General features: G+C 37.7%; 1 protein-coding gene across 1 annotated transcript in view; it reads right to left on the bottom strand.

Annotated features, from left to right (window-relative positions):
- Nucleotides 1–262: 262 nt before the first annotated feature.
- PGM2 (phosphoglucomutase 2) overlaps nucleotides 263–13,213 on the bottom strand; it is a 38,006-nt gene continuing 25,055 nt past the window's right edge. Inside the window, exons 12-14 of the mRNA XM_003832156.5 lie at nucleotides 12,839–13,028; nucleotides 7,462–7,595; nucleotides 263–1,691 (exon numbers count right to left, since the gene is read on the bottom strand). Coding sequence (XP_003832204.1) covers nucleotides 1,589–1,691; nucleotides 7,462–7,595; nucleotides 12,839–13,028 — 427 coding nt within the window. The 3' untranslated portion in view covers nucleotides 263–1,588. The remainder of the gene's footprint in view (nucleotides 1,692–7,461; nucleotides 7,596–12,838; nucleotides 13,029–13,213) is intronic.

Below are 13,213 nucleotides of genomic sequence, written 5' to 3'. Positions count from 1 at the left end.
CCCTAAGGGTGAAGCATCTCATTCAGCACCTCATCTATGAGGCTTTCTTTGGGCAGCATGAATCCCTCCCTCAGATTTCTGAACGCTGAATACTTGTAAAAAACACTCTGATAGAATTTGTAAGTATTGCTGTTACGTATTAGCCCTCCAATCAGACTGAGTTCCATCATAGCAGGATTGGGTCATAATCAACTTCGTATTTCCAGAAACAAACTCCATGAGAGGGTGAAGGGTATGTGCTCAAAAAAAATGCAGACAGAACACAGATCTAACATTTCTTTTCTCCACAGTACAGTTTGACACTAGAAAACATTATAAAATAAACATAAATATGGCTTCTACAATAAAGCAGTTTGTAGAATATATTGAATATTATAGATTTAAGAGTTCTGGTAGGATATAAGCGACATATGACTAAAACAGAAAAATAGTTACAATACTATCACATAGTATTGTAATTTTTCATTGTTCTGAAACTGTTCATAACTATTTAGGTTGAGTGTAATCATAATGGCAATCATTTGCTTTAAAAATCAGAAATAATGTAAAATATATAAAGTATATAAAGAAAGTTTGATCCTAGCTCATGGGTGCCCAACTGGAGTTATTTTGGAAGGCTGTAAGACCACGAATTATGAGAAGATAGAAGGTAGAGATTAAATAATAAATCTATTTGTTATTAGAAATTGGCTTATAGGAAATCTATCATAATAAAGTCTAGTTTTAGATTTCAGACCACACAAGAACAAGAGAAAAAAACGAGGGTCAAGTAAATAGTTCTTGCTCATAGGTCTTGCTGCCTCCAAACCAGGAATTACATTAAATTGTGCTAATACAAACGAACAAACAAACAAAAAACCAGAAAAATACGCTACTTTCAAGTTTCAAGTAAACAATTGGTTTTTCAAGATTTAAAAAGATGAGTTTCAACACATTAAACAAAGACACTGAAGCTGTTTTTTCCTAGCACGTGTACGATGTACTAATATCCTATGTGCATTATTAGAACTAAAAAAAATTTAGTTCAAAAAAACTTATCTTTTTAAAGCATCTTTGCTCTACTTCATAGGTTTCTGCAAATTATATTTTCCCCAAACATGAACACAACATTTGATCTATTCATTTATTTTACTTTATAAGGAATTGATAGAAATATAAATGTACATATACCTAAAAAGTGGCTATCCTACATATGACAACCCAGAATTTACTAACTCCATAGGTTTTCTGGATATTTCAAGCACACATTAAAACAATTACAGAGAGGACATACATTTATGATTTATGCAAATTAAGGCACATCAATTACAATCTATTTTTTTAAGTTAGTCAGTTTAAAAATCTTCACTTACAAAAATTCAAAATATGTCCAAGCTCAACTTTTTAGTAGGAATGTTAGTTTGTTGGGTTTGGCCATTTTCTTTTTTCACCTTAAAGGTCAAACATGAAACAATGAGGAATGTAGGTCTTTGTAAAACACATAAATACCTGTGATGTTTTGAATCATTTGGCCCTTAAAAATATTGCTTAACAAGTTAAACCCAGCTTAATTGTAGGTAAATGCAAGTATACCCAAGGCTGGACTATTTTAGTCTGCTTTTGGCTGCAGATTGTACTTCTGTGGCTGGAAAAAATGTTCTTCAATAGCACTGACCAGTTCATTCAGTTCCTTCTTCAGCTGCTCAGGATCACTGGAAAATAAGGGAGAAAAACATCCAGGTCAAGGGATTATTCCAAAGCACAGTTTAAATGCTCCCCCCCATTGACCAAGTGACATGAAAATATAACCTTAAGAAGAGGACTAAATAGGAAAAAAAAGAGAACTCCAGAGACTTAAGCATGGAACACATCTATTGACTTAGACAAAACACCCCATGAGACAATATGCATTATTTTTCCCAAAGATTTTTCCAATGTCTGAACTATAAACAAAGTTATCCTTTGCTCTTCTCATAAGACTTTGTAAGAAACACAATTTTTGGCCTAGCATCCCTAAAAGATCTGTAATATTTGTACCTAAGGGTGTAGAGAAAGCTTTCATGTCAGTTGCCATTAAATCCTGCTAAACTTATAAACAACATCTCTGTTAACTCCTCAGTCTCCCAGAATACAGACATTCGTGATGATGTCTGCCCTCAAACTACTGGCACCTAAGCTCCAGCCTTGTCTATAAAGCCTTCCTAGAATGAACAGCAATAGGGAGCCTCCAGGTGGGTTTGAGGAGTCAAACACCAAGAAATCAGATCCCTGTGGTCATATCATAATGAATCTATTTCTTGAACCAAAGAGTCACAACTAAAGTATAAACAAGAATCTGGGGAGACAAATCCCTTTAAGAAAATCAAGTTTTCAGGGCTGTGGGCAACACTCATTTATACACAAACATTTGAAAGGTTAAGTAACAGATACAGCTGACTTGCAGTTAAAGAGGTTTCCAGCATCTTAAGTAGCCTAGTGTGAGTACTGTAAGTACTTAACACCAAAAACCTAAATTTAAAAAACTAAATCCTTTGTACTTTCCATTACTTCATACTCTTCATACCATCTTTAATATATGCAGTTTATTTTAATGGAAATCCCTATAATTAGTTAAAATCATTTCAACATTGTAATAGCTAAACAGTACTGTAATAGCTAAAGCAATCCATTTCATTGTAGACATTAATTCTGGCTCTATACTTACTAGCTCTGTGCCCTTGGGCAAGTGGCTTGGCCTCTCTAAGGCCCAGATTCCTCATTTGTAAAATTGGGATAAAGACTTTATCTTCTCAAGAGAGTTTCTGTACAGATTGCGATAAATTATATAAAGCAATTAGCACTGAACCTGGCCCAAAGACCTCAATAAATGTAGCTATCATTATAATTATTTTTATCCCTACTGGCAACATATAAAGTAATTATGCTTTTTAAGTACATATGAACTATATCAGTTTTCTTTTCCTTCTCCATAAATGTGCTTTGAAGAAAATAACAGTTCTCAGGAAGGCATGTAAGCTAATCATTTTTTAAAGTATACTTAAAACTAAAACTTGGTGAATTTGCTGATTACTAATTTATTATTCAAATTTATTTCTTAATCATGACATGAGTGAACATTATGATTCATGTATGCAGTGATATGTTTTTGATATTGCATTTTATGTGTGGAAAAGAAATCAGTACCATCGTGTAAGGTTTAGTGGTACAATTCTTAAAACAAAAATTTTGTGTTACTATTCTCCATCCTAATCGATAACTGTTCCATTTGTTACATTAATGCTTGAGAATATTTCATAACATCTTTAAAAATAACAGGACACATCCTATAATCATTTAAGCCAGGGTTAGGAATTCCTGTTTCTGAAAAGTCTAAATCTAGATGGATCTCTTTATCAGAATGTTTAGGAAAGTATCATTTTTCTCTAATCATCATGAAAAAACATTTAAGCTAAACGACAAGTAAATACAATGCAGTGTTCTTGATTTGATTATAAATTGGGAGAAAACAGCTATTTTGGGGACTTTTGGGGATTTAGGTGTCAATTTGGCTAGGATAGTGTCTCCAGTTATTCAAACACTAATGTTGTGATGCTGTGAAGGTATCTTGTAGGTGTGATTAATATCTATCATCAGTTGATTTTAAGTAAAGGAGATTATCCTAGACAATGTGGATGGGCTAGATTCTATCTGAAAGGCATCAGGAATGGAACTGAGGTTTTCCTGAAGAATTCCACCTGTAGACTGTAACTTTAACCCATGCCCAAGAATTCCAGGCTCCCTTTCTGGACAGCCTGCCCTGCAGATTTCAGACTTGCCGAGCTGGCCCCTACAATCAATTGCACAATTTGATTCCTTGCAAACAATCTCTTAATAGATACATTCTACTGCTTCTGTTGGTCCACTGGAAACCTGCCTAGTACCATTATTATCTATCTGCCTTAATATTAAGAGAGTGTTCTTAAGAGATGCATACTGAAATATCAGGAGTGAAGCATCATGAAGTCTTATGATGTGTCATGAAGTATCACAGAGTGTTTCAAATGGTACAGAAAAATCTCAAATACATAACATATATGGTGAGAGAGCAAATATTGCAAAATGTTAGCAATTGCTCAGTCTGGATTGGGGTCAACAAACTGTGGTTCATGTAGTTTTACTGGAACACAGCCATGCCCATTCCTTTATGCATATGGGTGCTTTCTTACTACATTAGTAGAGCTGAGTAGTGGTGACAGAAATCACATGTCTGCAAATCCTAAAATATTTACTATCTGGCTCTTTACATAAAAAGTTTGGTCTAAGTGAAGGGTGTGTGGGTATTCACTGCATTCTTATTCCAACATTTCTGTAGGTTTGAAACTGTTCAAAATAAAAAAGTTGGACAAAACTAAGGACATCTCCCCTGACAAAAATATATTTTTAAAGCAGCACATACTTGAAAAGGATTTTCCATTTTAGTTGATTAGAAGGCCATGAAATTCTATGAATAATTGAAATTTATGACATAAAGCATATTAATAATATTTAAGCTTTTCAGGAAAGAAGGAAATCTTAGTGAAGACATTATTGCTAGCCTGGTGCAGTGGCTCACGCCTGTAATCCCAACACTTTGGGAGGCTGAGGCTGGCAGATCACTTGAGGACAGGAGTTCGAGCCCAGCCTGACCGACATGATGAAACCTTGTCTCTACTAAAAAAAAAAAACAAAACCCAAAAAATTAGCTGGGTGTGGTGGTGCATATCTGTAATCTTAGCTACTCAGGAGGCTGAGGCACAAGAATCACTTGAACCCAGGAGGCAGAGGTTGCAGTGAGCTAAGATTCCATCATTGCACTCCAGCCTGGGCAACAGAGAGATCTTGTCTTAAAAAAAAAAACAAAAAACAAAACAAAAAAAACTTTATTGCTGTTGTACGTTAGGTATGCTGGTGCCTTGCTTAAGCCCTGACCACATATCCATCTACTGACATAGCGCTTAATGTCCCATTTAATAAATGGAAGCAACGTTTCAATGCATATAATAAAAGGACAAATTTTCAAGGTTTTTTTTCACTAATTTATAAGCTAATATTTGAATTTAAGTCCACTCAATAAGCCATGTGAAAAATGTTAATACCATAAAGCCTTAAACATTTAAATAGTGTTACCATTACAAAGGAAAGCTTTCCGAAATATAAGATATATTTTCATCAGATAATGAAAAGGAAAGGACAAGATACAGAAAAAACAGATCCTTAAGTTGGACTGTTTAGTTGGACTGTCCATTTCTTTTTAAAAGAATGAAACATAGAAATAAGAAAACACTAAATAGGCAAGAATTATAAAGAAATGTTTACAAAAAACTATATGCAATATAGCAGCAAAGAGCTTACTATCTAATGCACACTAAAACAAGATTCTTGCATAATATTACAATAAAATATTGGTAATCCAGAATTCTTAGAAAATGAGCTTTTATATGTTCACTTAATAGTTGAGTTTTTGCACTTTAAGCACAAAAAGGTTTTGAATGGGAATCCATAGTGAAAATATATTACATAGTCCCATGACTTCTTAAATATCTCTTTATTGAACATCTTGACATTTGAGAGCCATAAGCATGACTGTGTTGGAGTGGAGCTGTATTCTGGGCTCACTTGGGTGTAGAATGCTATTTCCCTCATGATAAACTCATGGAGTGGTGAGCTTTCTAAGTCCTTGTGTCCACGTTTTATAGTTTTGTTTTGTTTTAATATTTCCTTTCTTGCTATCAGCAGTGACTTCTCCTTGCCTAAGAAAAGTTTGTTATAATTCCCCATTCCTCTAATTTGCTACATTTAATCTGCTACTAGCTTGGCAATTTAAGATGCTCAGGAATTTTCATCTGCTTTTATTTGCACAAGTTTGATTCACAAGGCTGGAAAAACTCTTCTATGAGCAAAGCTTTGGTTTGTCTATGCTGTCACAATTACCTAGACGGGTGCTGTTTACTACAGTGGCCATTAGACACATGTGGCTACTAAGAACTTGAAATGTGGCAAGCGCCACTGAGAAACTAAATTTTCAATTTTATGAAGTTGAGTTAATTGAGTTCAAGTTTTAAAACTGATCCTTGATTCAGTTATTAGAAAACAAGTATGTTTGGAATAATCTGGGTATTAAAATCTACTTTGTCTAATCTAAATTTTATTAACTCTACAGTTCAAGTATTTCTGATAAAAATGGAGCATTCAAATTGAGATATGCTATAAGTGTAAAATTACTGAATCAATTTTGCGGACTTTTTTCCAAAGGAAAAAAAAAGAATGTAAAACATCTCATTAATAATATTTATACTGATTATATGTTGTAATAATTTTTGGATATACTAGGTTAAGTAAAATACATTATTGAAATTAATTTCACCTGTTTCTTTTTACGCTTTTAAAAGGTGACAAGTAGAAAATCAAAATTGCATCTGTGGATTGCATTTTAGTTCTGTTGGACAGCACTGACTTAATTCACCTTTCACAAAAACTTTTCCTGATTTTCAACTGTATTCTGAATAGGGAAATGCTGGTTAACGGCATGTTGAATAGGCATGCAGTATCACACTTACACACACTAAGGACAGCACTGAGCTTGTTAAGGTGCAAAATGTTAAGTTGTTACAGAGTGACCAACTCAAACACTTTTTTGAGGTCACAGAAACTTGAACCTGAAGCTACCAGCCCATCAGTTCTTTGGCAGCAAGGACTCTCTCTGATGAGGCTCTCTGTGCCCCCTCCAGAACCCAGCACAGACCTGTCTACAATGGGTACTCAAAGATATTTCTTGAATGCATGTGGAATGGATTATAATTTATTTATTTATTTATTTTTTTGAGACGGAGTCTCGCTCTGTCGCCCAGGCTGGAGTGCAGTGGTGCGGTCTCGGCTCACTGCAAGCTCCGCCTCCCAGGTTCACACCATTCTCCTGCCTCAGCCTCCCGAGTAGCTGGGACTACAGGCATCCCCCACCGCGCCTGGCTAATTTTTTGTGTTTTTAGTAGAGACAGGGTTTCGCCATGTTAGCCAGGATGGTCTTGATCTCCTGACCTCGTGATCCGCCTGCCTCGGCCTCCCTAAGTGCTGGGATTACAGGCGTAAGCCACCGCGCCAGGCCCGGATTATAATTTATTTTATCAGAGACATGGGAAGACTGAAGTTTGAGAAAAAGAGAAAATCTCATTGGTGTTAGCTACCAATGAAAAGTGTTTAGAAAAAGGCACTTTTACTACTATACTGAAATAAGGATAAAATTTTCCCATACAAAGAAATTTAGGACAAAAGTAAGAAAGTAAAAAGTAAGCTTTTCCCTGGATGCTGAGACTGACTGTTAATGCCAAAATATTAGTGCAGGTTCTGAAACAGCATTTCTAATTAAATTACCTATTAGAAAGATGGAACATTTCACTTGGCATTTGAATAGAACCAGTTAGGAAGTCTGGGGAGTAAAAATCACACCAGCTGCCATCCACATCATACCTGTTCCCAGGTGGGGCACACAGCTCTGCATAGTACTTGATTTTGGGCTCTGTCCCACTGGTGCGCATGGTGGCCACGCCTCCATTAGCAAAGGTGAAGGTGATCATTTGGCTGCTTTTACTAGTGGGAAGAACCTAGGAATTAATGCACACATTATAAATTTAAATAGTAACATTCTGGCCTAACCAATATCTTCTCTTGCATAAGTAAGAAAATAAATGCCAAACAAATCTATTGGTTAGAAAAGAAAAACATTTTGGAGGAAATCAGAAAATGTACTCCACATGAATGAAATACTAAATGATAGTAATTTATGAATATGTGGTCTACTATATGGAATACTATTCAGCCTTAAAAGAGAAGGAAATCCTGTCATTTGCAACAATATGGAAGAACCTGGAAGACATTATGTTGAGTGAAATAAGCCAGGCATAGAAAGACAAATACCGCATGATCTCACCTATATGTGGAATCCGAAAAGGTTGAACTCACAGAGGCAGAGAGCAGAATAGTGGTTACCAGAGGCTGACTGGGGAATGGTGTGGATAAGGGAGGGGGAGTTTGGGGAGATGCTTGTCAAAGGGCATAAAGTTTCAGCTAGACAGAAGAGAAGTTCAAGAGATCTATTGTACAATACGGTGACTATAGTTAATAATGATGCATTGTATACTTGAAAATTGCTAAGAGAGTAGATTTTAAGTGTTCTCACTACAAATACATGATAAATATGTGAGGTAACACATTCTAATTAACTTGATTTTAGCTATCACAATGTATACATTTTAAAACATCGGATTGTACATCATAAATGTATACAATTTTTATTTGTGAATTAACATAACTAAATTAATTTTAAATAAAGAAAATTAAGTAACTGTGTATTAGCTTTTACTTCCCTAGTTCTATTGAAGTTATTAAAGTTTTATTTAAACACATCATTTCACAAGATATTGACTTAAACAGATTAATACACCACAAAAAAAAAACCCTCAAACTAGATTATATTTACTGTTATAAAGTGAATCTTTGCAAAGAAAATTCCATAAGGAGTTTTTTTTGTTTTTTTTTTTTAAATAAAGCTTCCAGGCTGGGCGCGGTGGCTCATGCCTGTAATACCAGCACTTTGCACTTTGGGAGGCCAAGGAGGGCGGATCACATGAGGCCAGGAGTTGGAGACAAGCCTGGCCAACATGGCAAAACCCCGTCTCTACTAAAAATACAAAAATTAGCCAGGCATGGTGGCGGGTGCCTGTAATCTCAGCTACTCAGGAAGCTGATGCAGGAGAGTCACTTGAACCCGGGAGGTGGAGGTTGCAGTGAGCCGAGATTGCGCCACTGCACTCCAGCCTGGGTAACAGAGTGAAACTATGCCTCCAAAAAAAAAAAAGAAAAGAAAAGAAAAAGAAAAAAAAAAGGAAGCTTCTGTAAGAAAAAATAAATGCCATATAAATTTACTGGTTAGAAAAGAAAAATGGTCTTGAGGAAATGGTATATTTATATTTGATAGGTCCCAAAACCCCATTAAAATTACAGAGGTACTTTAAATAGCATAAACACATGGGCAAAGAGACAAAGAGGAGGTAGCAGCTGATGGGGCTGCCAACCGATCGCACAAGTCAGAAAACAGATGGAGGCACAGAACTGGTCTGGTGGGACCCAGAGAATGAAATCTGAGTGCCTGCGGAAGGAGACATGGATGAGAACTGAGGCAAGGTGCTCTGCAAAATCCTGGCCAAGCTCAAGAACCAGAGGCAACAGGTACTGCAAAAGGCAGATGTGAGGCAGGGGTGGAAAGCAGGAACAGGGTTTGAAAGAAGTTCTTAGACCCTCCCCGTTCCTTGCCCTGAGCCCACACCGTCACAGAACCACCTCTTCTCCATTTCTGCAGGAGATGGTTTAAATTCTCTGGAGATTAAATCAGAAACATTCAGGAGTTGGGGAACCTGGGAAGGGCATGATGAAAACAGAGGGATCAAGTAGAAGCCCTCAGGCTGACACCCCCAGCTCCGCCCCAGTCATGCCTCCAGGGCCTTGGCATCTCATCTTATCATCCTTGGGTAGGTGATTAAGGTCTCATTAAATCAGGGGGATCCCCTCATAAAGTTAACTTGCTACCAATATCCTCTGAGTGAAGTATGTCATTTGATCTGCATATGTACACAGAGCTTCCAATGAGTTCTTAGGTGCCCAAAGGAAAATTAAGGATCATCAGACTTTTGGGGAAAGACATCATGTAAAAGACAAAGTCCAAAACAAACAGAATAAAAAGAACTTGGTGGAAATAAAGAGAATGTAGCAGAAAAAGAAGACATATATTTTTAAAAAACTATAATCAGGTCTATAATCCTTAGAGAGGTAAGATATTGTTTACATTAAAAAAAAAAAAAAGGAATATCACCCTGGGCAACACAGCAAGATCCTGTCTCTACTAAACTAAAAAACCTTAGCCGGGCATGGTGGCACACAGCTGTAGTCCCAGCTACTCAGGAGGCTGAAGCAGGAGGATTGCTTGAGCCCAGGAGATCAAGGCTGCAGTGAGCTATGATCACGTCACTGCACTCCAGCTTGGGTGAAAGAGCAAGACCCTGTTTCAACAGGACACTATTTTTAATAAATTAGTTATAACTGAAACAGCCAACAGAGGCACTGAAAGCTAAAGCTAAGGAAATCTCCCAAAAAAACAGAAGAAGAAAGAAAGAAACAAGAAAAGTAGAACATCAGTCTTGGAAAGCCAGCATCTAAGAGCTCTTCAAGAAACAAAAAACTGAAAATGCAGGGGAGGTGATTATTTTAAAAAATAACCAATTAGCTCCCTTTCTTGATACATAATCAAGAAAACTTCTCAGAACTAAATGATTCTACAGACCAAGTATCCAGAAACATGAATAAAAAGGGACCCATACTATAGCATATCACTGTGAAATTTTAGAACCTGAAGTTTAGAGAAAAGTTCCTAAAATCTTCCCAGAGGAAAAAAACAAACAACACAAGTTGCATGGAAAGGACTGAATAAGTATGGCATCAATAACCTTACATGCAGCATACAGTAGGCCTTAACTATCTGCTGAAAAAGGAAGGATTGGAGGCTCAACAGCAATGCTGGAAGCCCAACAATAATGGAGCAATGCTTTCAAAACTGTGAGTCAGTGAAGTGTGAGGACAGAATAAGACATTTTCAGACCTAAATGCCACCAAAAACTTACCACCCAATTACTTCTTCTCAGAAAGCTATTAGAGGATGTGATCTAGGAAAATAAATATAGAAAGAGGAAGCCATGAGGTCTAGGAGCAAGCGACTCAATCCTGGAGAAGGGCATTCCCAGGATGACAGCTGTGCACCCAACCCAGAAAGCAGCTGGCCCAGCCCACGTGGAGGAACCAGGAGGGCGGCCATTGGACATGGACCAGGAAAACCCTACTGAGAGGCATTTGAAGGATTTGGGAAAAACTGCTGACAGGTACATAGAAATCCTGGCAAATGGAAGAACAAAGCAACTATTACTACATGAATTAAGGCAGGCACAGTAGCTTACGCCTGTAATCCCAGTACTTTGGGAGGCTAAGGCAGGAGGATCACTTGAGACCTGCCTGGGAAACCTAGGGAGAGACTCGTCCCTCCAAAAAAAAAAAAAAAAAAAAAGAGCTGGGCATGATGGCATACCCTTGGTCCTAGCTACTCAGGAGGGTGAGGTGGGAGGATCACTTGAGCCTGGGAGGTGAAAGCTACAGGGAGCTGTGATCATGCCATTCACTCCAGCCTAAGTGACTAAGTCACACAGCAAGACCCTGTCTCCAAAAAAAAAAAAAAAGAAAACAAACAAACAAAAGGTACAGGAAATACAATTCTCTACACAAATTAGGGAAACCTAATCAAAATACACTACTTAGCTAGCAGGCAACAGCGGTTACTAGTCATAATAATAAAAGCACGGAATCTGATTTAACCAAAAGCTGTGGCATAAACGTACTGTGAGGATGGGGAGAAGAGAATTATTGAATGTAGAAAGCGTAAGAACTAAATATTTATCTCAAAAATAGAAAGTCAACAAATTGTAAAACTGGTATATCAAACATCACTATATGAGCACATGATTTACAAATCTAGTCTTGGTGGCATGGCAATGAGGTGGCAGGGGTGGGACTGCCACGTTTCATCATAAGCGTTTTCATACTATTTCTATTTTAAAAATATGCTGTGTGCAGATGAAAATGAAAAATAGAACAAAGTAAATATCAAAGAACGTGCCTAACATCTCATAAGGATATTCTTAACTTTCCTCCCCCAACCCCCTGACATAGAAAGCAACACTCTTCTGCTACCTTTGTGTCTTCTTTTGTCTCCAGTGAAAGATCTGCTTGGTGTAAAGAATGCAAACTCACACTTTACAGCCAACAGCTCCCATACACTCAGAGAACAGAGTAAACTAACTAGAAAACAAACAGTGGTTCTCAAAGTGAGGACCAGTTGCATCAGTACCACCTGGGACCTTGTTAGAAATGAACATTTTTGGCTCCTACCCCAGACCTACTGAATCGGAAAGTCCAGGTGTGGGCTCCAGCACTCTGTTTCCCCAGCCTTCTTGGTTACTGATGCTCCTGCAAGTGTGAGAACTCCTGACAGGGAGAGAATGCTGGGTCCTGAGACAGAAAACCCAGATTCTCCCTGGACCACCACCAACTAAGCTCTGTGTCCACAGACAGGTTCCACACTTCTGATCACTTATTGCCTAAGGTGCGAAATGACCACACAGGCTTTGATGACTAGTTCCTCTTTTTTTTTTTTTTTTTTTGAGATGAAGTCTTGCTCTGTCACCCAGGCTAGAGTGTAGTGGTGCAATCTCAGCTCACTGCAACTTCTGCCTCCCGGGTTCAAGCAGTTCTCCTGCTTCACCCTCCTGAGTAGCTGGGATTATAGGTATGAGCCACTACACCTGGCTAATTTTTGTATTTTTAGTAGAGATGGGGTTTCACCATGTTGGCCAGGCTGGTCTTGAACTCCTGACCTCAAGTGATCCACCTGCCTCGGCCTCCCAAAGTGCTGGGATTACAGGTGTGAGCCACTGCTCCCAGCCTAGTAGAACTTACCACGCCTGGCTAATTTTTGTATTTTTTAATAGAGACCGGGTTTTGCCATGTTGGCCAGGCTGGTCTCGAACTCCTGATCTCAAGTGATTTGCCCACCTCAACCTCCCAAAGTGCTGGAATTACAGGCATGAGCCACCACATCCGACTTCCATATATTTTTTATAGCTTATTTATAATCACGCCTAAGTGCCTAAAATCAGCTTCAATTAATTGTATGGTTAAATAATTTATTCAAATTATTTTAAAAGGTAAATATAAAAGAGGTTAGTTGAAAAGAGAAGACATTACTTACAGCTTTTTTATCAGGTTGGCTATCATCATAGCCAGTTGTAAGGTCCCTAATGGCAGAAATTTCAAATTTGCCACAAGCTTTTGGATAATTATTTTTTCCATCGTAGTTTCTGAGGTTTTCAAATAATTTCTTAATGGTGTCTTGATCATGGCAGATAAAATAGGAAGCTTTAGTAATATGGTAGCCATACCTATCAAACAAATACAAATTCATGCACATGAGGAACAAATAATTTTGTTGGGTGGACACAGAACATGTACCAACCAGTGTATTCTAAAATAAATACGGCTGGGTGTGGTGGGTCATGCCTGTAATCCCAGCACTTTGTGAGGCCGAGGCGGGAAGATCACCTGAGGTCAGGAGTTTGAGACCAGC

This window comes from Pan paniscus, chromosome 3, assembly GCF_029289425.2.
Source record: "Pan paniscus chromosome 3, NHGRI_mPanPan1-v2.0_pri, whole genome shotgun sequence".
Lineage (NCBI taxonomy): Eukaryota > Metazoa > Chordata > Mammalia > Primates > Hominidae > Pan > Pan paniscus.
This window is presented reverse-complemented; position numbering and strand designations above follow the sequence as displayed.